The following is a 25856-nucleotide window of genomic DNA, read 5'->3' as shown; positions in this document are numbered from 1 at the left end:
CCGAAGACGCTGTTCCGCGCGGAGTTTTCGGACGGCGGGGCGGCCAAAGACATCAGAAAATTTCGTCTTGAAACTCGCCCAGGTAGTAAAGTCAGACTCGTGGTTTCTAAACCACAGATTAGCGACATCGCTCAAGTAAAATATGACATTGGTGAGCTTACGGTTGTCGTCCCAGTTATTGTGACGGCTGACCCGTTCGTAAGTGGTCAGCCAATCGTCGACGTCGTCATCGCTGCTTCCACTGAAGGTAGCGGGGTCCCGTTGACGAATCGCACCTGTGCAGGTGACGGGCGGAGGTAGGTGCAATGAAGTCGGCTCCGTCATTGGTGTAGTCAACGTTCTGCTGCGAAGTTCCAGGGCGAGATGAGTACAGGGAACCTCAGATTGACCTCCACCGAGCAACTTCTTGACCTTCTACACCAATTCCGCTCCTCCTTCGACATCCCGCAATCTTCCTTGGGCCGCACGACGACCATTTCCCACCTCATCGACACTGGCGCTCATCCACCTCTCCATCAGCGGCCGTATCGTGTGTCGCCGACTGAGCGCCGTGTTATTGCCCAACAAGTCGATGACATGCTCCAACGCGGAATAATTAGAGAATCCTGTAGCCCATGGTCGTCTCCTGTGGTCCTAGTTAAAAAGAAGGATGGCTCCATACGATTTTGTGTTGATTATCGCCGTCTCAACAAAATCACTCGTCGTGATGTGTACCCCGCACCTCCACCAAGTGCGATGTGGATTTAATAGTTCGTTTGAACGTCTAGCGCTGCCAGTAATTCGGGCAGAGCAGGGTCGAATTGCCAGCCGCAGGGCACAGCTTCAGCACGAGAGATGGGCGCCGGAGCCAAGCGATGGTGATGGCGATGCCGCACCATTTTCCGTTCTTTGTCTTCTTTACATATGGTCAATTGTTTCACTTGAGTTACCATATACAGCACATGCGTCATCTTCATTGTTAAATTTTTTTTTGTGTGTGTAGCTGCGTGTTCTAAGGCATCCTGATCTAGCTTCAAAAACTAGGGCATTGCCTCTTAAGTTATCAAAAAAAGCTTCCTTCCTGATCTAATAATAATAATAATAATAATTGGTTCACAGGAAGGGAAAGGCGCAGTATCTGTCACACTTGTGTCTGTGGACACCTGAACCGCGCCGTAAGGGAAGGGAGGAAGGTGGGAGTTGAGGTGGAAAGAGAGAAAGAGGAGCCGTAGTGGAGGGCTACGGAGTAATTTCGACCACTTGGGGATCTTTAACGTGCGCTGACATCGTACAGCACACGGACGCCTCTTCGTTTCGCCTCCATCGAAACGCAGCCGCCGAGGTCGGGTTCGAACCCGGGAATTCCGGACAGTAGTCGGGCGTCTTACCACTGTACCACCCCGGCGGGGCCTTTTCCACTTTCGGTATAGTTCCACACTCTGTTTCTTTTCCATCGAATTTATCCAATTTTTACCTTATGTATGTATGTATGTATGTATGTATGTATGTATGTATGTATGTATGTATGTATGTATGTATGTATGTATGTATGTATGTATGTATGTATGTATGTATGTATGTATGTATGTATGTATGTATGTATGTATGTATAACTTTATTAGGGAGCCGGCAAACGACGGGTTAAAGCGTCGTGACGCTGGCCAAGCGTCTACCCGGGGTTAAGCCCTACTCTGCACTACCTCATTTGGCCCGTTTGTGGTGGGTTGTGAGGCTTGTGCTTTTCGAGCGCACCCCGGGCCTGCTGGACGGCCCATAGTTGCATGTCCTTGTCTGTATTCTGCACAGCACTTTGAAGTTCCGGCGGGTATGTCCTGGATGCAGCTTCGGTCGGGAACCTGGCACAGTCCCACATGATGTGCCATTGGTCCGCCGGACCCACTTGACATACACTGCACATATCACTCGTGTAGATGTCTGGGTGGAGGACGTGTAGCATTGCCGGGGCTAGGAGTGACCCGGTTTGCATTTGCCTTAGGATGACCGCCTCCTCCCGACTAAGTGCCGGGTGAGGCGGCGGCATTGTCCGTCCAGCTAGGCGATAAAATTTTGTCACTTCCTCGTAACTGGTCATTCGGTCTTTTGTTTCGAACCACCATTCGGAACGGTCCTTCTCGGGGGCGCGGAAGGTAAGCGCTCGCGCCGCCGAATGGGCCGTCTCGTTGTGATTTGGTGAGGATGCACAATCTCCCCCGTGCGCCGGGAACCACTTGATGCGGATAGTGTTGCCGCGGTCTTGAAGCTGGAGCTTACTGATGATGGCGGCCGCCGGCGCGCACACTCGCCCCTTGGCAAAGTTGCGCACAGCGTTCCTCGAATCGCTGAGCACGGTGCGACACTCGGCCTCCGAGATCGCCAGAGCGATGGCAACCTCCTCGGCGTCTGTGGCGTCCGTGCACCGCACGCTCGCTGCCGTTGTTTTGATGCCGGTAGCCGCCGCAACGGCCACTGCCACGAATACTTCTCGCTTGTATTCCGCAGCGTCCACGAACCGGGCGTGCGGGTCCTGGGCGTGTTGCTCGACGAGGACTTTGGCCCGCGCCTGCCGCCGTTCTTGGTTGTACTCGGGGTGCATGTTTTTCGGGATGGGGTCCACGTGGATGTGAGCCCGCGCCTCATCGCTGATCTCGCACGATTGCCGACTGGGAGCTCGGGGATTGTAACCCAGGGACGTCAGTATACTGCGGCCTGTCTTGGTGGTAGAGAGGCGCTCCATTTGCGCCGTGAGCTGCGCCTTGGCTATTTCTTCTAAGGTGTTATATGGACGCCGAGCTGCAGGAGCCGAGCCGTACTCGTAGTCCCCATTAACCCCAGCGCCGTCTTGTAAACCCTGATCAGCGTGTTTATCTTTGTCCGGTCAGCGGCCTGCCAGTTGAGGTAGGCCGCAACGTAGGCGATGTGACTGATCACGAACGACTGGACGAGACGCAGAAGACTGTCTTCACGCATGCCTGCCCATCGTGTCGAGACTCGGTGTATGAGCCGGATAGCGTCCATTGCCTTGGTGGTAATCTTGTTGATGGTCTCGTCGTTGCGGCCGTTCTTGTTTAGTAGCAGGCCCAGGACCCTATCTTGGGAACTTCGGGGATGCGCTGCCCCGATGCAGCCACGATCTTTATGTGATCGCACTCCCGAGGGGGAGCTCGTTTCCGTCCCCGTTGTAATGGTGTGAGGACGAACAGTTCGGATTTGGCGGGCGAGCACACTAGGCCTGTGCCGTTAAGGTGTTGCTCGATGGCAGTAACAGCCTCTTGGAGCTGCTGCTCAATGCTGGCGTCGGTGCCACCTGCCGCCCACAGGGTAATGTCGTCGGCGTAGATCGTATGCCGGACGCCGGTCCCCTCTACTGCCCTCGCTACTCCGATCATGACAAGGTTGAAGAGCAACGGCGAGATGACTGAACCTTGCGGGGTACCCGTGCTTCCGAGCTTGTGTTCGGGGAACTTGAGGTCTCCGGCGTGCAGTTCCACCGTGCGGTTGGTCAAGAAGTCTTGGATGTACTTGTAGCTCGCTACCCCCATGTTGAGTCTCGATACTTGTGCTAATATGGCTGAGTGTTTGACTTTGTCGAATGCGCTTTGTAAATCAAGTCCCAGAATTACTTTGCTGTCTTGTGTCTTGTTGTCGATTATTTCTTGTTTGAGTTGTAGCATGGCGTCTTGTGTGCTGAGTCTGCGCCTGAAGCCGATCATCGTATCCGGATATAGGTTTTCCTTTTCCAGGTACTCCTGCCACCTTTTGTGTTTTTCACCTGTTGCTTAATGCTCTTTATTTCTCCGTCCTTGTGACTAGCATACTTACTAGTTAGTTTCCTATTTTGTTTCCTCCATTGTGAGTCAACGCTTTTTAAGCATAAATATTTGAATACTTTAGCTGCTCATCTGTTACTGTCCAATTTCCTCAGGCGTTCCTCATATAATATTTTACTCTGAGCTTCCCGTACTTCGAAAGATACCCAGCCCATATCTGCCTGTACCGCCTCATTTGTGGTTTTGCCGTGGGCACCTAGTGCTAATCGTTCAACGGCTCTCTGATTTGTTTCTAATGTCGACTGTACCTCTGATTTTAGGCACAAAATTTGGAGGACGCTTAAGCTTCGCCTTCAAGAGTGGAACGCGATAGCGTTGTTGCACCTCGTTCGCACCGCCCACTCATTCGCTCGGTATGCTCTTGAGTCACACAAAGACATAGTTTTCATACTCAACACTTCTAAGTGCACTCGGTGTCTCGGAGGGAGAAAGCCGGGCAGCGACGCGCCATGAACGCGGACGCGATCATGGGGCTAACGCCTTGATGGGATCGTCCTCTTTGGGAGCACCACGCAGAAGCATGATTCCTCGGAAGCAGCTCGGCACACATCGCAGGGGACGCTTTCCCAGCAGAAGCGCTACGACGCAGCGATCACGTCAGAGGCGTCCGGCATCAGACGCTGCACCTAGCAATCGCGCTGTGAGCGGTAAGAGGAGCCGCGTCGCCTAAACACCACTGTTCGAGTGACGCACGCTGGATGTTGTAAGGGGAGAGAGCGAGAAAACATTAAACGCAAGGGTATTGGGGCATCCTCGCACCGGTACCCGCGCGGCCCGAAGGGGAGAAGCGGGTGAGCGAAGATAGTGATCTAAAGAAAGGAAAGACGCTTGATTCTACAACCCGTGAGGGTGCACGGCGAAACGTCAGGGGCGAGTGGCGCGCCACGTGTCGAGGCAGCGCCGCACATTGCGAGGAGGGGTTCTTCTGCGTTTGCCGCAAGATGGCTCTGCATGTGCGCAGAGCGCAGAAGAAATGTAGCGGAAACGTACTTCGCTGCTCGTGTAACTGCGACTTTGTAAGTAACATGCTCACAATTACCGATATACACCGCAGTATAACGTTCTACGGCACGCTTCTAAGGCAACACCGCATTCACTAGAAGCGCTTTTGTACCGCTTTCAAGCATCGAACTCGTGGCTGAGTGGTAGCGTCTCCATCTCACACTCTGGATACCCTGGTTCGATTCCCACCAAGCCCATCTTGGAAGTTGCTTTTCATTTATGAAGTGCATGCCGGGATTTATCGCTCACGGCCGACGCCGACGACACCGGCTTTTCTGCGACACGAGCTCTTTAATGCTATCGCGTTAAGACCGCATTTCCGAAAGTAACTGGGTACCCACCATACCCACCCACACCTAAAGCCCCTTGGTACTTTGAAAGTTACGCCAACGATTGAACTTTGCCGCCGCCGCGCTACCTCCTCGCCCCTTGCGCGCCCCTTCGCTGAAGGCCGGCTCTCCGCCCGATTTGCCTCCTCCTCGCCCCTTGCGCGCCCCTTCGCTGAAGGCCGGCTATCCGCCCGGTTTCCTGAGCGACGATTGGTCTCCCTGCCGTTGCCCTTGGAAACCGACGCGCGCCCGGCGTTTTCCTTGTGTTTTCTTTTTCCTTCGCGCCATTTTTCTCCTAGTCTCGGCGAGCGAATATTGCGCGCTGTGCTTTCATTGCAGCGCGCAAGCTCTATGCCGTTCCGTTGCGCGTACAACTGCAACAAGCGGCCTGAAGATGGTTATGCGGTATTCATTATATCTCAAGGCAAGCGTGACGGCTTGCGCACGAGTCAATGGATTCACAAGATTAGTCGAAAGACGTTTATTCCTAGAAAGAATAGAGTTGTTTGCGACGTCGGGTGCCTTTCTCACTCCCCGTAATAACGCGTCACCTGACGCTGCGTTTTTTATTCCTGCTTACTCCACAATATTTTTGCGGCGGCAGCATGTTCATTGTATAAAAATAAGGTCGTCCTCTGCAGCATGCTGAATATTCTGCGAGGCTCCAAGGCTCCATCATTAACACGCTTCGACTTCTGTACAGTCAGAAACAGGGCGCTATAATCTGCTTTTTGCTGTCAGAGATAACTTGAAAATTACAGTCTCTCGAAATTTGTCGCGATTATGCTAGGATCCCCGGCCTCCTTCACTAAAAATCAAAATTCGGGCTTGTAGATGAGCTTGCCTTTCCAGCTTGTACTTGTAGTGTGCGTCAGTTACTCTGGAGCAATGAATGCTGGCCCTGAAAAACTCTTTGGCAAGTAAACCCGAGGTATTGCGGGTAATCTGCACTAGTTAGGTCGTACGGAATTTTTTTTTCAATTCTTGAATGTGTCTTGCCATGCTTCGACACACGCGTGGGTTAAAAAATATGCGTTCGTTTTATCAGGGATACGGCTAATGTGCAGGAGGTGTTCATATGATCACACACGCTTCACTTTGACCATGACTACTAGGCGTTGGCAGGTTACCTTCGCTTTGAAAGCTGGAGCTCTAAAACCGCGATTCCGTGTATTCATTTATTGCGAGAAAAGTTATCCCATTGATGTCAAATCAGCCGGAATCATTGCATCAATTTTCTGTATTTACGAAACTTAAACAATCAATAATGATTATAGTTATGATGTAAAAATGGGGGAACATTTTGAGAGCAACAATTCTTAACACTGTAACATATTACTCATTTCAATTGTATGCAAGAAGATTTTTTTTCACATAGCCTGAGTGATTAACTCATCGCTCTATGTTCTAGTTACATTTCACTGAAGACCAGTTTGAGCCGCCAATATTACACGAACTCGAAAAAAAAAAACAGGCCAAACGCAGTTCCATCAATTTTCTCTCACCGACCTGTCCTGAAGTAAAGGAAGCCTCCTCGACAGAGACATGAACCTCGCGCTGATAGTAGTCAGTTATATGTGTAGCTTGCTCTTTTCCCACCTCCATTTATGAAAAAACAAGAAAGTATAAGAATTAAAAGTCAATGTAGAGTTATCTCGTCAGATATTATGAGATAATAGAGATATGACTGACAACGTAAGTCAATGAAAATTGAAGTATATCAATGGGTCATGGGACGGCATCAGATTAAATAGTGATGGTTGTGAATAGCGATAGGTAATGATGGTGACTGTTACGGATAATAATAGTAAATGATAGTTATAGGCCCGGATAGTGAGGTGATAGTATTCGTTGCGGATAGTGACAGTTACGATAGGTCTCTGGCATTAGTAGATATAGTGATAGATAGGATAGCGATAGTTAATGAATTGGCCGTTATATGCTTTCTCATTTCAGCACGTTGAAGACCTGTGTTCACCTTGTAATTTTTTTATTTGATTGTTGCGTTCAATGAAATCAAGCTCTTTTACATAGCGCATGAGACCACAGCATGCTTGCCCCAGAACTTCAGTGTGTCGGCAATAGGGCCCACCACTTCTCCCAGTGTACCCTGCTGTCTTTTAACCACACGCGAAGTCAGTGAGGGGCCGCGTACGCATAAAATTATTTAATTCCTCCATCAGCATCATATCAAGACTGCCGTGGCAAACCTGTTCCTTACCTCGAAGCAGCAAGGAACAGCTCAAAATTTGGTTTTATACAAAATTAACTAATTAACGCAGATTATCGCGGATCGCTAACTAGCACAGTTCCATTACACTTGGCCTAAGCTTTCCTACGGTATACGGTTCGATGTTGAAGCTAAAATTTAGGTTTTAATTGCAATTTACTAAATATCAATTAATTTGGCCCAGTAATTGATCGAAATACATGTACAATTAACCAATAATCCAATATCATGGTTGATCACGTGGCATATATTATGCTTAGAGAGATAGCTTGACAGTAGCGAAATAGACTAAGTCCTGCTTTGACCTTCTCTGATCTTGAAGTTCAAAGCACCAGCCTGGATAGTTTTCCGAAGTTTTACCGCGGTGACAGATTTCACGTTCTAAAAAAAACACAAAGTCAGAGGCAGTACTAGATTAAGTGCACAAAGTAAAACCTTATCATGAGACTTAAAAAGTGTCTGTAGCACAGAACTCGTCTGAAAGCTTTGTTTATCAGTATTCCCCATTCAAACAGTTCTAAAAAGAAACCAATCAATTCATGAACTTTACTTTCGGCATTCTCAATGCTTTTCTCGCAATTTTTCAAAAATTTTGTGCACTCATGGAGCGCAGACCTGGCCCAAAAGCTCGCGCTTCACTCGCTGCGGCCGGCCGGCGGGCGTCAAGGAGAAAAAGCGTGTCGTGCGCAGCGCTCGCCGCCGCCGCGCGAGGAGAATCGAGGAGGAAAGCGCGGCGCGGAGGAGTGTCGCTACTTTCAAATTATCAAGGGATTTTACCCACACCCAGTTTGCAGCGCTCCTGGCGGCGGCCGCCGGCATTCATCGCTCGCGGTGCCACCCGGGAGGCCACGGTCGGCGGCGGCGGCTGAGCGAACCGAATGCGGATATCGTCTGCGCTGCCAAGCAGCATTTGCTTTAATGCGAAAGCATTACTTCGCTATGTTCACAGATTTCTGTCCGCAGGCCGTGTCCGCAGACCGTGTCTGCAGGCCGTGTCCGCAGCAGTTGTGTGTACTTGAGAAGTGGTAGAGGTTAAAGGGATAATGACAGCTAACATTTGAGCATAAACTGATTATTGCATTTCACTCCTCACAGGTTAAATTATAAATCCTAGAAATTTGAGCTCATTCCGTGCAGTAGATAGTTTTAAAATTAATTTTTATTAATATCAGAATAAGCTTTCTGGTCTGGCAACCATTGGCCGCTGACGTCACAACATCAACAGTGACGTCTCCATGTCGTCTGCTATTCGCGGTGCCGGCTGCACTCTAGCATGAACGTCGTGGATGGTGGTCTCCGAGTTTTTTTTTTTCTTCAGCAAAAATATTTTATTCACATATTCTCTTCTCTTTGAGTAGCCTTCACTAAAATATGCGACCTTTATAGATCCTCGGGCTTGTTTTGGGCTTTGTCCTGAGATTGCCGAAAAGGCCGAAATCGACAGGCTCATGCTGTGTAATTTAGGCATGCAATCAGAAGCGTATTATTCTTAGGTTATATGAGATAGCTTCTTTTAGCAACAAGCGCTCTCGCATATAAAAAGGCACTTGTCCAATGTTTCTTTCGGCCGTGTACATGTGCCGCGAAAGTGGGGAGGGGATATCGTTATGTTCCTGATTGTTGAGCTATTGCCGTCGTTTTTGGGTCCAGAAACTAAGCGTAAATCTCAAACAGGCATACCTTGATGCGAGAGCCTACCTTGCGACATTAGAGGAGCAGTCAAAACTTTTGAACGAATCGCTACCTAGTGACTTGCTAGTGTTATATGCGCGTGTTAGCCAGACAATTATTTTCAGCTGGTAAAACATTTTTGCAAAACTATGTTCCGTCTGGCCACGGCCAGAGCACGAACGAATGTGCCGCCGTCACCGCTTCAGTCCCGTCATCGCAAACCCAACGCGATTCGGTTGCTCTCCACTGCATGCCCGCATCGAACAAGAGCTTCCCAGTCGCCGTCTCGCCTCTCACCCGCAGCCGCGTGCGCGATTGCGACGGACCCACGAGCATCACCTTCCGTTTTTCTAGTGCTTCTCCAGAATATGACTAGTGAGTGTTGTTGTTGTGGCTGTAGGGAGAAGGAAAAGAAAATGCACGGGCCTGCTACTGGCTCTGTAGCTGAGCCACCTCCACTGCCTCGTGCAGACAAGAGAAAATAGAGAAGAAAGACAAAGAGGGAAAAAAGACGCGCACCGCAACAACAGCCGTCGTCCACCACCGAAACGGTGGCGGGTGCAATGACGGCCTACAACAGATAAAAATTCTGCGGCAGGCCAGCTCCCGCCGCAAGCGGCGGTGACCCACCTGCCTCATGCCCATCAGGGGAATACTGAGTGCTTCAACGTAAGCATACACCATTTAGTATTTAGTGTGTGAGCCCTAAACTCCTGCAGGAATGCGCCGATTACGACTGCGTCCCCAGCGTGTTTGTTTACATAGCTTTTGCAATGACTGGACGTATGCTGTTTGTTCGCAGGGCATAAAATGCAAGCCGAGCTAGCAATACCAAAACTATTCACTTCTTTCCGCATCAGTTGCACCTTTATTTGTTCACGAACTACAACTGCGCTGCAAGAAGCGCCGTGGATGCTACGTCCCCTGCCTTCGCCGGGTGTACACACATGCGGCGCCGACAGCTGCCGGCGGCGCTCTCTAGACAGGGTCGATCACAATTATATCGACGCTTCCCGCTCAAAGTGCACTCGCTTTGTGGTGTAAGCAGTCGTCGATTTGGGGTCGCTACTGCCAGAACTACACTCGACGATCTCATGCGACCGCTAAAGCTTTTGAATACGCGCTTCCTAATCGCCGAAACTCTTGACCCGAACGCGCGTGCTTGAGCTAGGCCTACTCGTCGCTGAACGAGCCGGCAGTTCGGCACCGACTTACATTTCTGGCCAAGGTCATTGCTGATATTAAGAGGGATCATATAAAGTGTAGCTTCTTGTTTTCCGTTTTCTAACTCGTTTAAGCTGCTACAGACAAGCGCAGCTGTTCAAGCCGTTCACTCGAGTATCGGGTGTCAAGTTCTCGCTCGGCCTCCGATCCGACCAAAACTGATCGGACGACAGTCCGCAGCTCAGTCGTAGAGAAAGAGATTGGTAAAGAGCGGTCACTCGGCGAAAACTGGCCCCAGGAAATGACGCGCGACTTTTTGCGCTGCCGCCGACTGATGGATGGCGGCACCAACGTGCGCATGCGCGGACGCGCGTGCGACGGCACTAGCTGCAGCGGTAGCTCGCCGGAGCAGACGACAAGAAGTTGCCGAAGGGAGCGGTTGTGTGCTCGTGCCTCGCCGCGCTTGTGCGGCACAGACCTCTCGTGGGCTGCTGCGCGGAACGACAGCGGTTGGAAACGACGGCAAGGTGAGCAACGTTTTTTGCTTAACTACGCTGCATTTCAAGCAGCTTACGCTGACCATGCCGGCCGGTGCCAATAAGTTTCGCAGCTCGTGAACAGGCGCGCCGGTTGTTCAGGCGCAGTTCGTTACGCCGTAACTCTGGCGGTTCCCAACGACGGCGAGGTGTAATATGTTGTGTTCCCGGGAAGCAGCTTCATTTCGAACCGTTTAGCTCGTCACGCGTGACAAAGTGGCATGTGAAGGCGCCAAGGCACGCCGTTGCGCCAAAATGGCGTGTTCGCCGGCCGATGCGGCCATGCTGACGCAGTTTGCCGAACGGCTATAGTTTTGCTAAGTGTCGCGCTTAGCAGAGCAACGGTAAAGTGAGAAACGTTTCATTCTTGACTTTCTTGTTGAACTACGCATAATTTCAGGCACTTTAGCTCAGTACGGCGGTCTGCGCTTCACAAAGTCGCACGTGAAGGGCAGCCAACAGGCATGACAAGGCGCTCGCCAATATGGCTCGCCGGCCGCGATGACGTGACATGGCGTGAGGTCTTGCGAACGGCTAGTTTTGCCTGGTGTCGCGTTTAACAGGGCAACCGCAAGGTTAAAAATGTTTCATTCTTGTAAAACTGCGAGGCATTTCGGGCAGTTTAGCTCAGCGCGGTGGTCTGCGCTTCACAAAGTCGGGTATGAAAGGCAAGCCAACATGGCGTGCTCGCCGGCCGCGGTTTTGCGAACGGCTAGTTTTGTGTGTTGTCGCGTTACATTTAACGGGACAACGTTAAAGTGAAAAATGCTTTATGAGGCAAGCTTCATTGCTTCAGCTGTTCAGTGCTCTTGAGGAATATTGTTAGATTAGTGGCTGTTATTTTACGCTCTGTAGAAATGCATTTTCAGATAGGTTAGGTTAGCCTGCATTTCCTGACCTCTACGTTGCAAGAGTAGCTTTTGTATCAATTTTACGAATCGCAGCTTTTCTGTTCTGGACCATAACTGCTGCTCACCAAGTTTTCAGTACCCACCCCCATGCACAGATGTGTGCGCGGTGCAGTGGCCTTACATTTCATTGCAACCTTCTGCATAATGTTCATTCCTTTTCCAACAGCACTGCATGGACCCACGGACTGCAGCCGAAGCACGGCAGATGCGACGAGTGAATGGTGTGGCCTTCCCTCAAGCGTCAGTACTCCTGTCTGTCCCGTACAGTAAAAGTTACCATTGCGAAGGTAGCCACTGCTGAGACTGCGTAGTTTATGTATAATGCCTGTTTTGTTACATATCATTTGCAATAATTCGGAAATCAGTTATGCTATTTTTTGTCTCTACCTAAGTGCTGTTTCTCACCTTGTGTATTTTTATTTTTCTGTATTGTGCACATCGCCTAATGTGTGTCAAGTATTGTCAATGCATCCGTCTACATCTGTTGAATCTCTTGTGTTTTATATGCAGCAAAATAAATTCATTTCACAAAGCACTTGGCGTCTTTTCTGCAATACTGTTTTGCAAAGGCTGTAGCGCAGCTGCGTTGATGGCCAGTTTAGAGAACTGGGAATCTATTTTTCCTGTTGTTATGCATGCTAGAAATAAATAGAAACACTAGCAGACCGTGTAAAACCAAAATAATGCGCCGAAAGGGCAGGGAAGGGCGCAGCGCATGGCTAGCATTCAAATCGCGCGCCTTTCAGCAAGACCGGAAGTAGTTGCCGCCGGCCGCTTGGTGCACTACAGTCAAATGGGCTGCTGGGCCCTATGGGAGTGTCCGCTCTTTACCAATCTCTTTCTCGGTGGCGTCGCGGGACCGAAAACCTCACGAGTCACGATAGCCTGACACCACGGAGATAAGCGACCGTTGGCCGCGCTGGCGTCGTCGCCGGTGTAATGCGAATGATCAGTGCAGCCCACTAACTGTGAGCGTGCCTTATGCTGAAGAAAATATGCCGTACTCTATATCGCTTTCGTGCAGTAATATCTTCATCAAGCACTTCTACACGAGAGACGACCCCCGTGTCAATCTTCACAAGAAGAAGAAAAAAAAAATGTCCTTTGATATTGAAGCCTGCCTTGCAGACGACGCTCCACCGTGTAATGCCATGTCATGTACATAGACCTTGGCCATGTCACACGAGCATTTCAAAATGGCGGTCGCTCTCGATGGGAGGAGCTTCCGATTTCTATGGCGTTTCTTTTTCTAATCTGCGCCGCGCGCTAGGCACTAAAACTTTGCGAGTAGAATCATACACCTGTACATTATTCACAGAAGTATAAAATGGCAATACGTCGAACGACCCTGTCATCGCCCCTTTAATGAGTGGTGTCAATCGATGGAGAGTGACATTACGTTGTTGCCGAAAAAATAATTAGGCCAATCAGTTAATTAGCTAATTAATTAAAATAGCCGGTTCACAGGAAAGGAAAGGCGCAGTATCTGCCACACTTGTTCTGTGGGCACCTGAACCGCGCGAAAGGGCAGGAAGGAAGTTGGAAGTGAAAGCGGAAAGAGAGAAAGGGGTGCAGTAGTGGATAAAACAACAAGGATGTGACGTCACGCAACCGGAAGTATAGCCGAAAAAATGGCATAGGAAGGTATTGGCGTGCAATTTGAAAGCACCAAAGACTAAAATGGGCAAACAAGAAGTGAATTAAGCGAATCAGAAGCAACCAACAGCAGCATCTGTGCTTTCGCATAACTCCAATGCAGATTCTGCAGTGCTCTAATTTCTTTAATTCGTTATTTTTGAACTCGTTTCGACGGAGCATAAGTACGCCTCAAGGAACCTAGTAACATTGACTGTGCCCACTGCCAAGAAAAATATAGAACTAATCGCTACTTGTTTACAAAGTACGCATAATAGCCGTTTCGCAGACCGAAGGCTAGCAGAGTTCAGTCTTCCAGTCCAAGTTCAATTTTAAAAATTCCTGCTCCAGCTAATAAATCAGAAAGTCGAGCTAGTTGATCAGACGACATGATGAACCACGCAGCAGAATAGGTAACAACATATAGTAGTTTTGAGGAGGAATACGGACAAATTGACGAGATAGATTTTTGGAAGCCTGGACGTTATCTTTGGCTGGTGATTATTGTGTTAGCACGCCTTCTGTTCTTTTATCGAAGAGGAAGACTTTTTAGATCACTCGAAGAACAGTGAAAGGTGCGTGCGTGCGTGCGTGTGTGCGTGCGCGCGCGTGTACCTCTCCTATGCGTTGTTACCTATTCTGCTGCGAGGTTCATCATGTCCTGCTCATAGCCTTGTTCCAGCAATCCATTTTCCAATAATTTAGCTCCGTGTAATTGCGATGCAAAAGCGCATGCACAGCTGTGTCATACGTGTGCGTGATGCCTTAAATGGTGCAGCACCATTCAGAATATCTTGTTACGAACTGTGTTTTGAAACATGCAAAAAGATATACTTAGTACTTAGAATATATTTTTTATACTTCGAATTCAAATTCTTTCAATTTGTGGAACATGCAGACAAAAAAAGCTACTATTCAAAAAATTGTTTGAAAAAAAAAAAATACACGAGGAAACAGAAAAAAATAATAACCTAGCAACACCCACAACACAGCAAAACACATCTGCAAATTGGCCTATTTGCCGAAAGTTAACAAGAGGCCAAAACTGAACTCGTTTGCTAACTGACCATTTTATTAAAATCCGGAAGGGCTTACAACAGCACGCACACACACACGCGCGCGCGCTCGCACACACAAACTGGGTCCGCGGGATGTTCTGCATAGTTGATCACAGCAGTACTGCGCTTGTTAAATATTTCGTCTAATTATGTGCAATGGCTCGCTGCGTCTTGTGTAGCCCGTCCAGGTAGCTTTCAGGAAGTGAAAGGAAAGACAACTGACAGCGCAGAAACGCTTAAAGGGAATCAACACGATACACGATGGTGTGTTGGAATCAACTGGGTGCGTATGTGTCATCGGCCCTGTTTGAGTGAACGGAAAGTTTGCCTTCGACAGCCACCTCATTTATGTCGGCACGGATGTACTCTTCGACATCCACGAGCCTCCACTGACACATTTTAATAAAGTTATGTGGTCGGCCATGAAGATAACTGGGGGTGTTTTGACTGTACAGTCTGTAGAACGATTATTGTCTCATCAGAGAATACTAATATTTATTTTCACTGTCAGACAAGTCAGAATGCATAAACGACGTAATTAAGCGACCGCTTACCTCTTGCCCTATTGGTTCTGAGCCTTGCTCGATGTCATTGTTTATCGTGAGCAAATCAAATTCAAGCCGGCAGAGCAAGTTCTTCCCAGATAGCCACATTGTTTCGAAGTCCGGAATTTTTCACTCGCCCATTATTCTGAGCGCAAACGGGGGTCCGATGCCCTCTTAGTCCTGGTGGGGGTGCTCTGCCCTGATGGGGCTGGTGCAGGTGGGTCACCGCTGCTTGCGGCGGGGGCTGGCCTGGCACCGAATTTTTATCTGTTGTAGGCCGTCATTGCACACGCCACCGCTGGTGGTGGACGACGGCTGTTGTTGCGGCGCGCGTCTTTCTTTCCCCCTTGCTTTTCTTTCTTCTCTATATTCTCTTCTATCTGCACGAGGCAGCGGAGGTGGCCCAGCTACAGAGCCAGTAGCAGGCCCGTGCATTTTCTTTTCCTTCTTCCTACAGCCACAACAACCGATGCCCTCTTAAGTTCATCATGACACGTGTTACATAAGGGTAAGGGCGTCATCAGGATGTGATGTATATATGCCGTTTTATTTTCCACGGGGCCACCTCTGCCATACTTGGACCCCGTGGAAATCGCAGAAATTATTTTACTACCCGGAAATGCTTGGCGAGGTACATACGTCTCTGCTTGACTATCTATCGTTTACCATCCAGTATACTGTGGGGCAAGATTATCGCACTTCCTGAACACGGTTAAAGTTTCAGAGATACAGGAAACGGTTTCAAATGTCACGATAAAAATGCGGCTTTCAAAGACGCATTAATGCTTATATGATTGCGCAGTCAAGCGCAAAACGACTTTGCACAATACATGGAAAAAAGAAAGAAATGGCGATACTTAAATTGGAAAGGTTGGTGAGGCTATAGGGAATTATCATTTATGTTAGAAAACAAAACCATATCTAACGCTTTTAACACTGTGCTCATTATAAATATATTGCGCATGGAACATTTCAGCGAAACGAACAAAACACCTCCAATATAAAGAAAAGAGAAAAATGTGCCCCAATGGAAGGCTTCTGACCACTCGCCACAGACGCTTACGCCTTTTCGTACTTTGGTGGTCCAAAGTGCACCTGGAATATTTTTTGTGCGTATTTTTGTGGACCTACCATAACAATGCCGTAGGAGACTGCCAAGATATATTTTCCACCTCATTTTATTTCTATTTAATTTCTTTTGGGTGGACTATCCCGCTTACTATTTTATTCGAGTCTCTTTTTCCAATGTTCTTGTGTTATGTACGTCGGTCTTTCTCGTTGCAAGTTCTTTGTCATTTTTTGTATATCCGTTGTTTCGCTGCTGCTCTTTGCGTTTATGGTTGTTTTCTGTTTTTGTTTGTTGGCAAGTCTGAATGCTACCTTCTGGAGGTTTTTTCTTCTTGTTTAGGCCAGCGTGGACCACCTTGGGACTCGGACCTTTTTCTTTTTTAATTTTGATTACTATTATTAATATTATTATTATTGCAGTTTAAAAAAGTCCGTTTAAAGCTTTTGCTGGTCCGGGCTCCCTCACCCTTTTTGTCTTTGTTAATTGTTCGAGAGGACATTGATTGATTGAAAACATCTTTATTACAGTCTCGTAGACCATGTGGGTGGGCCGCCCTGTCCGGTAGTCAACTGGATATTGCTGCCGCGTTGGCACTCCCCACCAGCCAATGCTGACGGTCAGGATAATCGGTGAGCAGAATAGCCTCCCACTGCTCTTCTGATGGGTTAGGAATGGGGTCGATCGAATTGGCATGCCCACACCATCGTCTCCAGCACTGCGGAGAGTATAGTGTAGGGTACCACTGGTGTAACCGAGCTGGCGTTGGGTATGTGTTTGTAGTCTCCTGAGGTAGTTTTCTTCTAACAAATTAAAATGGAAAAAGTCAAGTTCCCGCTTTAAAACAAGTTTTTCTAGTCAATCTTTTAGAGCTAGTAGAAATTCATCACCGGCAACAGCCTGAACACGTCCAGTAATGGACGAAGCCTGCCTCTACCTTCTCCCTCCAGTTGAAAGCAAAAGCGGACGCCATCACTACTGAGCCAGGAACGGCCGCCGCATATGTCAGCAGCAGTCTGAATTCCCTGTTACAAATTTGTCTCGTGACATGGCTTTGCAAAATTCGAGCTTAAAGATCAGGGATCTCTTGCAGGAAGTTTTCGGAGTCAGTATTGCAGAAAGGAGGTGCCGTGTAAGGCGCAGTGTAAGTTCACGGGGACACACTAGTGCGAGAAGCCCTCAAAAGTTTCGCTGCCACAATTGTCGCGAAGTTCTGAACCTCTTGGCGAGTTAGAGCAGCAAAATTTGAAATATGGCGCCTATGTAATGTCTCAGTATTACGCTCACATGTGACGCTAGGCTTCGTAAGAATCAGCAAGACGGGAGGGAACCACGAATATCTATTGTCACCATCCCGTATCAGACAGCCAAAACATTCATTCTGAGCAACGATGAGAAGCTGCAGGCACTCAAACGGCAAGAATTATCAGTGCTAAATGAAAAAGAAAAGATCCAGGATTATTCAGGTAATTTTAATGGAACATGAGATCAAGTTACCATGATCCCCGTAGTGAATGGAATGTTTATTAGAAAGAAAATTCAATGTTGACTTTTCTATCACGATCACAAACTGATTGATCGAAAACGGAAATGTGCAGGAGGCCACCAGTCGATCGACGGATCGGCTAAATCACTGATACTGGTGAGCTCATTGATTGCAGAAAATGAGATCGAGTAGCTAGAATTCTTCGGTCTGGGTGCTGGCGTGACGAAGACTGACTCGGTTGTTGGGCAGGTGGCTCGCTGCAAGCTGCTGAAGGATCATCCTCGCGAACACAGGGATCTCGTTGCTCTGCAAGACATATGAACGAGCGGTGGACGTTTAGTGAACAGGTTGGTGCACACTGCGCAACACAAATACATGAAGAATTATGGCTCAACATATAAATATCTTCAACGTAAAGATCTATGATCTGCATGCGTACGTTTAAGAAGAGTTCTACTTCTCTCGTGGTTCCAGGCCTACTAATAATAGTCTTTTTTTTTTCAGTTTATCGAACCGAAGGGTCCCCTTTTCCTCGTGTGCGTGACTAACCTTCAGTGACTGCCACAATTTTTTCCCCAATACAATACTATTTTAAATTCGAAAGAAATCGATGCGCAGAACCACACAAAGACCTCAGCAGACGGGAGGCAGTACCCTGGAGGAACATACAGGCTAGGACATTCCGAAACCTAGCAAAGTACCACAAAATCTGGCCCGAAAAAATCAAAAATAACACATGCACTGCATGCGGTGAAGTCTCGGACATCCTTCACATGATATGGAACTGCAAAGAGCAATTAGAGAAATATAAAGCTCGAGCACTCAGCCAAGCGGAGTGGGAGGCAGAGCTGGCCCACACGGGTCTCTCTGAGCAGCGCAGCATGCTCACCAGGGCCCCGGGAGGCAGCCCAAGCCAATGGTATCCTGGACTGAGGAAACCACCCACGCAATTTCGTTAACCAATTAAAGTTTACTCTCTCTCTCTCTTTCCTTTCTCGAACAGCTGTCGAAAAATCCTCAGAAAAAATGCGGTATTGATTTCCAGCTTCAAACTGTTAAGCAGTATGGCATCCCTTTCAAAGAACTCATACGAGAGATGTTATAGCGTTCATTTGCAGTACATCAGCTCGCACGTACATGACCATACTACTGGGGACAAAAGTATCCAGGGCACGAGAAAAGGAAATTTGGTGTACAAGCGGCCCATTCATTGGCGATCTCTTGACTTCACTAGCTGATGTCACAACATGAGAGTCCGGCTTCCTCCAGACACCGGCTAAAAATAGAGCTATTGGCTTCGATTCCTGATGATGCGTCCTGGAAACTTTTGTCCCCTGCAGATATGCATATACGTGCTCTTTCCCCCAATACGACGAATGCGCTCGAGTGATCACGCCTCTAGCCCGAAAGTGTTCATGAATATGATTTTAGTGACATGTTTCGAGAAGGACGCATTATCTTTGCTATCTTCATGCTTCAGAGCAAATATCAGAATTTCATTGCAGCTGCTGCGGTTTTCCAGCTCATCCAATTTGCTGCGAGTACGCTTTTGCAGGCTAGTTGGTGCCTAAGCATTCTGTTTTTTTTTCGCAAAAAACACGACACAAAAGAAACGAGGTAGACAGGACAAGCGCTTTCCTGGCTAAGCGTGACGCTCCCATCTGACAAAAATCGATACTTCATAACAGTGCTGCGAACGCCCTTTCGATATCAGTCAGCCTCACATGGAAATTTTGCAGTCTAGTATGAGGACGAATTTGAGGGGACTTAATTTATCAGCCGTCATGAACTCAGACCCTAGATTTTCTTCCACATATCAACTCGTTTCTAACAGCGAATGGGTGACACGAAGTGATTTACAGCAATAGCGGAACTCGTGACGTTGATCTCGACATCGAGGGACGGGAAGGCTACGTGTTCCATCTTTAAATATAATTTCCGCTAGCAATTAACGCCTCTTCTGCTTTAGAACACACATAAACATCGCCAGAAAGGGGTGCACAACTGACTCATAGCGAAAAAAAAAAAAGAAACTGGAACTGCCTTTGGCGTCCCTTTAAAGGTGGACCTCTTTATACCGTGGAATCGAATCGGCAGCCACGTCCACAATGGCCACCGCCACTCGCCGCACGCACTTGCTCATTGGTGGCTGAGGCCTGATCGCATTCCAAGGACGCTTTAAATCCGCGGCTATACGCCACGGAAATGTAGCCAGATATTAGAGATTTAGCTTACCATGATCCGCGATCCGCCACCGTGGCTCTACCGCGCGTGGGCGGGGCGGTCAAGCTGATTGGTCCCGACGCGGCAGGTCTGTGCGCCGACATCCAGTATATGGCGCCATCTGTCGGCGTCAAAGGGGGGTCTGGGAATGCGCAGTGGAACGCGCGGTGGCGGATCACGGTAGCGGATCGCGGATCACGGTAAGCTAAAACTTTATATTAAGTGGAAAATATATAATGCATTTTTAAATACTCCGTTTCACAACCTGTTTGCAGCAATACGAAAAATAACGGTGACGTGGACAGAACAGGACGGTGGGCACTATAAAGATCGGGTTCCAAAGAGCCTGCCGGCCACGGTATACGAATGTGGTAAGAACACAATCGTAAAGTGTACACGCCATCTTGATTGTCCCAGGTTAGCGTATACCTGTCCACGGCCTCTGCGTACGGCTTCGTCGGGAATGCTTGTCACTGTATCGAACCCAGATAAAAAAAAAAGCCGCGGCATGCAACATTCAGGTTACATTCTTACAACTGCCACTATCTTGCAAGAGGCTGCTTGCGACTATAACGAGTTCCCAGTCATCGAACAGCGCAGATTACTGAAGAGTGAAGCTCTATATACGCCCAGAGAAATAAGCGATAGCACGCACATTCAGACAGACAATGATCGCATTTACAAATTCGGTATTCATAGTTGAAAATGTGCGGCACAACTCCACGTGTAGCTCCTTATTGCCTCTAAGTGTGTGTGTGTGAGAGAGAGAGAGAGTGAGAGAGAAAGATAGTCTGGCGTTCCCTCTCGTTTGGTTTGGTTTATACAGATTCCTGGGAATAAACACTCGAACATACCGTAAGTAGGTACCGAAGCGCTTCCTCCTGGGCTGTCGCTGCGAAAGGAAAGAAGAAAACAAAAAAGGAGTCATGCCCTGTGTTTCTCCGTCAGAGCAGTGCATTTTTCACACGTTTTGTGAATCGTTATGGTCACCATGGACTACTACAGACTCGGTACAGTGTACACATTACTCTGCACAGTTGATTACGCACGCGCTTCATTATACTTTTTACACACAGGTACGCCGCTCGAATAAAAGGTAAACGGGTTGTAACGGCGTGACGTAATCGCGCTGCATGTGCCGTTGTTACAGCGGTTAAGAAGAAGTAGTGGCAGCGGCAAGGGTCATAATGCACCAAGCAAAAGCGATTCGCCGTTAATAAATGCTGACGTCTGAAACCCGTTTAAACATTAACAGCAATGTATTCGTGTTTGTCTCAAACAACTGGAATGAATAATGGGCGTCAGCTCTGTGCATCAAAATCTATAATAAATAAGCGGCAACCTAATGGCTGGAGCAGTAAAGAAAGCTAACGGCCCATCTGATACACGGTGCGATCATGGTTACGTAGCTGCAGCCGGCATGTTCTACGGGTTCCGCTATACATGAAGCCGCCGTGATTGTACTGGCGGAGCCGTTTGGTGCGATCCGCGTCTTGTTTTCCTTTTCACATTTTTTAGCATTTCTTTTTGACGTAGTTCTTTATTTACGCCACAATAAATGTGGCCCCCCGTTGGTGCCAGTCGATAGGCCCGCCCACTTTATCCTTCTTTAAAAAAATCAGTTGTCAGTCAGCGCTGTGTTTGTCGTTATTGTGTTCTCTTGTCCCGTTTATCGCGCTGTAGATATGGAACATCGTCACCAACTCGCCCAACAACTGACCTTGTCGAACTTCATTTCTTTGTTCGGCCACACACCGCGCTCAAGTACGAGCACTCTGTGCTTAATCCGAACTTCGCTGTATCCAGAAATAAGAAACTGTTCCTTTTACCTTCGCAAGCACGCTTACATGAGTCATAAGCGGACGCAGGCACACACTCGGGATCACAGTGACCACGGTGAGTTTCACTTATTCGGCAAAGGTTGCCGCCCGTTACCCCTTGCACCTCCACTACGCGCTGCGGTAGTAATAGAGAGATTTAGCTATCCGCAATCCGCTACCGTGACTCTCTACCGCGCGTGGGCGGGGCGGTCAAGCTGATTGGTCCCGACGCGGCAGGTCTGTGTGCCGACATCCAGTATGTGGCGCCATCTGTCGGTGGCAAGGGGTGTCTGGGCATGCGCAGTGGAACGCGCGGTGGCGGATCCCAGTAGCGGATCGCGGATAACGGTAAGCTAAAACTCTATTAATAGAGAGATTTAGCTTACCGTGATCCACGATCCGCTACCGTGACTCTCTACCGCGCGTGGTCGGGGCGCTCAAGCCGATTGGTCCCGACGCAGCAGGTCTGTGTGCCGCCATCCAGTATGTGGCGCCATCTATCGGCGTCAAGGGGGGTCTGGGCATGCACAGTGGAACGCGCGGTGGCGGATCACAGTAGCGGATCGCGGAGAGCTAAAACTCTCTAATGAGAACCTAGGAAAAGCCACGTTTGGAGATCCTCACCTTGCGTTCCGTTCTTCGGAGGAGCCACGGTAGGAGGGCCAGTTTCCTGAACGTCGTTTCTGGTGCACCAACGACGATTGGGCGCCGCGTCCACTTCCTCGTAGTCAGCAGTGGATGACGATTCACCCAGGAGCGCATCCAGATCGTCATCGTCGATTCTGTAGCAGAAGCGAACACACGGTCACGAGAGAAGCCACCGGAGAATAAAGAATGGCGCAGCTCTGGATGCTGCTCTGGCACTCAACCTAAGGACTGTCATCCTTCGGATGGCAGTATGGAATAGATGGAAGCCCGCGAAACACTACAGGGGAACTAGCGTATCGTCAAGCGATACACTAGTTCCGGTGAGAAAAAAAAAGAAAGAAAGAAGAGCGCAAAGTCCTGACCCGCACGAAGTGAGGAAACGGGACGAGGGCTGTGTTCGTAGAAATTAATTTCAGCGGACAATCAAGATTTGTACAGGGTGTTTCATGTAACTTCAAAGCAAAATGTAAGGCTAAAAAAATGCGTTGTGCCGCAGCAGAATGAAACCTAAGACATATTCTTTGCCGCCGTGTGGGGCTCTACAGAGTGTTTCTGAAATTTATTTCAATTATAGTTACTATCTAGATCAATTATGAGAAGCCCCGCTAGGGTGGCGCAGTGGTTACGGCGCTCGACTACTGTTCCCAAGGGCGCGGCCGCTTTTCGATGGAGGCGAAAAGCAAGGCGCCCGTGTGCTGTGCGATGTCAGTGCACATTAAAGAACCCCAGGTGGTCGAAATTTCCGGAATCCTTCACTACGGCGTCTCTCATAGCCTGAGTCGCTTTGGGACGTTAAACCCCACAAACCAAACCAAACCAATTATGAGAAATTGATAATACTCATTTCAGCTTCAAAAGCATATCACTTAGATGCGCAAAGAGCTCGAGCTAACCATTCAGTTTTTGGTATCTGCTTTCTATTGCGTTGACTCAGCGGTTATGACGCTCGCCTACTGATTCCGAAGACGTGGGTTTGAACCCCGGCTGTGGCAGCAGCGTTTCTATGGAAACGCACGGCGCCCGTGCAGTGTGCGATGCTGAAAGAAACCTGGGTGGTTGCAATTTCCGGAGCCCTCCCTGCGGCGTACCTCATAACCTGAGTCGTTTTGGGACGTCAAACCCTATTGGCCACACCATCAGTTTTTGCAGCAATGTACAGGTGCCTACAAAAAGTTACAACAAAGTCTAAGTACTAGGTCGTGAAATCAAACGGTCTCTTCCTTACGTAACCCCCGGCCCAGTGCACACACCGGTACCTACCGGTAGCCTCTAAGAAGCGTGGAAGTTTTCCGTAATTTCCGTGTTTCGAAAACATTTGTTCGCACCCGTACATCCCACGTTGTCATTTCCCCCAGAATTCAACGGAAGCCTGGGATATGCGATATGCGAAAACAAAATTGTAGCTGTTAAACTATATCCTTGAACTACGTTTCACGAGCGTTAATTGGCCACCGGCTGCATCCGCATGCTCACTGCTACCGCTTCGATCTTGGCTCGCTTCCGCGCTTGGTAAGCTTTTCGACAACGGGCTATAGTGTGGCTTTTCGTTGTTCAATGGTCATGACAGCCTGCCTGGCACGGCTGCGGTCTCTGTCCTTAGCAAGATGGCGTATGTGTATAGCGCATTTACGTAGGCTAAACGAAGCGCCTGAGATGAAAGTTAATGAAGACGGCAATGAGAATGTGTTGCAGTTTTACACGAGGCGTGATCGGCTGCGGCGATAGCATAGTGCTCTCGTGCCTGAGTACGACGATGACGACGACGATGTTTGCTGCACAGCGCGAGATGAAACAGCACGCGGCGCACAAGTAGTACGTGGCACCATCTGTGGAACGCATGAAGTACTAGGAATATAACGCGTTATTACCCGCAAATGAACACACTAGACCTAGCGCTCTAAACGAAACTAAAAGATTGATTGCTTTATTGCATTAAGGTATATAGTAGCGGTGCCTAGCGAGTTTTGAAGGCACGAAAAACAAAGTTTGAAGTGAGACGACGACGCTGCTGTCACCGCAGACTTAAAAAATGCCCGGAATGTGGATGGCACTCTGTGATTGGCGAATGGTATGCAGGCTACCATTTACATCAAGACATCATTTACAAGCGCCTCATGGCTAAACTTTCTTGCCTTTCACTGGGCCCACTGATACTGTCATGAATTCAGTTTTTTTTTAACTAAATCGTTCGCAAAATGACGTCGTTGACAGCCACCGTTCTTCCGTTACTGAAGTTATACTCCGAAGTCCCTCAAGGCTCATTTCCTTGTCCGCTCCTTTTTCTGAGCTTTATCCACGAGATTTGATCCTGCCGGAGTTTCGTAATCCACCCGTCTGTTTAGGTGATTATGTTCCCTACCACCACATATTCCTGTACCACATAAAAATATACTGTACATAGTTGTGTATAACGATATTCGATTGCGCCCAATTCCTTCCAGGACCTTTTTTTGGCCTGTAGTATTGTATAAATAAATAAATTTGTATTAATAATGATAGGCCTTAGCTGTAGACAGATTGAACTTATGAAGTTGAATGAAACAAATGTAAATTTATGTCCCTGTCCTGTAAGCGATCTAACCTACGCTACTCATACACGCTAAAGAGGATCGCGTATTCTCAAGTTGAATCTTATAGATGCCTCAGGAAATAAATAGGCAATCTAAGATGGCCAAAGTACATCACGTAACTTGATGCTAGCGTTTCTGAATCACTAGGATTCATCAGACGATCGCTCACATTTTCTCCGTCAGGCTAATCGCACGTGAAATATTCATTCGCACTAAATGAATATGCATCCTGATTTGGAACAGCCCTCAATAATACTTAATCCAAACGTTAGAGGAAATCGAACTGTTCGAATTATAACCTCCACAAACGATTACCGATTCAGTGCTACAAATATCAGATCCCCTATTGGTTTGACTACCCTAGAGCCTGTCGAAAGATATGAGGACTTTGTCTATTTCACAAGGTTTATAATTTTCGCGAATTGCACGAGAGCCTGATTCTGCCCTCCTTATGATCATCGCGACGTTTGCTTCATGCCGAAGTGTGTCGCGTTCGTGATTCTATGGATGTTTAATACCTCATGTCTGCCGGTTGCCACAGCGGAGTGGAATGTCCTTCCAGGCAGTGTTGTAAACGAAGATAACCTAAAATTTAAACAGCTATCGACTTCACCAGACAATTCCTGTAGAAGCTTATCAACCCAGTCGAAAAAAAAAAAAACTACAGAAAAGTCTCTGATGTTACGACAGAATTTCTGGGCGGTTTTTGACGGGAAACCTGTTGTGATAACAGAACATTCTGTAGTAACATCAGAAATTTCTGTAGTTACAACAGAAAAGTGCTACAGAACTACAGACAACAGAAATATACTACAGAAAAACTACACAACTACAGAAAAGTACTACAGAACTACAGAAAAATCTGATGGTTACGACAGAACTATAAGATATTTTGTCGTATTTTCGACACAGGTCTGTAGTTTTTTTCGACTGGGTGATTAAAAAATAAGTGATAGCAGCAAGTCGGACAGTTACACGTATAAGCTTCCGTTCATTTTTTTTTTTTTATCCTTGTGTGCCCAAAGAACTGACCAGCGGCCGCTCACTTGGGCATGGACAATGCGAAAGGTTCGCGCGTTCAAAACAGAAGGGAGCGCTGCAATGTGATTGGTAGTAAAGGGGCTTTAATTGGTAGCGCGTAGTCGTGCTTATTTTT

At 48.1% G+C, this 25856-nt stretch overlaps 1 protein-coding gene across 4 annotated transcripts in view; it reads right to left on the bottom strand.

Moving 5' to 3' along the window:
* Nucleotides 1-17411: 17411 nt before the first annotated feature.
* LOC146179028 (uncharacterized) overlaps nt 17412-25856 on the bottom strand; it is a 42658-nt gene continuing 34213 nt past the window's right edge. For all 4 annotated transcript variants that reach the window (XM_084578740.1, XM_084578739.1, XM_084578738.1 and 1 more), the window contains 3 exons: nt 22107-22264; nt 20517-20554; nt 17412-17745 (listed from right to left, as the gene is read on the bottom strand). In XM_084578740.1, the coding sequence (XP_084434866.1) occupies nt 17632-17745; nt 20517-20554; nt 22107-22264 (310 nt within the window). In that variant the 3' untranslated portion in view covers nt 17412-17631. The remainder of the gene's footprint in view (nt 17746-20516; nt 20555-22106; nt 22265-25856) is intronic.

The sequence above is a fragment of the Amblyomma maculatum genome, chromosome 9 (assembly GCF_055883805.1).
Source record: "Amblyomma maculatum isolate TAMU_Amacu chromosome 9, ASM5588380v1, whole genome shotgun sequence".
Lineage (NCBI taxonomy): Eukaryota > Metazoa > Arthropoda > Arachnida > Ixodida > Ixodidae > Amblyomma > Amblyomma maculatum.
Note: the sequence above shows the minus strand (reverse complement) of the source record. Positions and strands in the feature narration are given on the sequence as shown.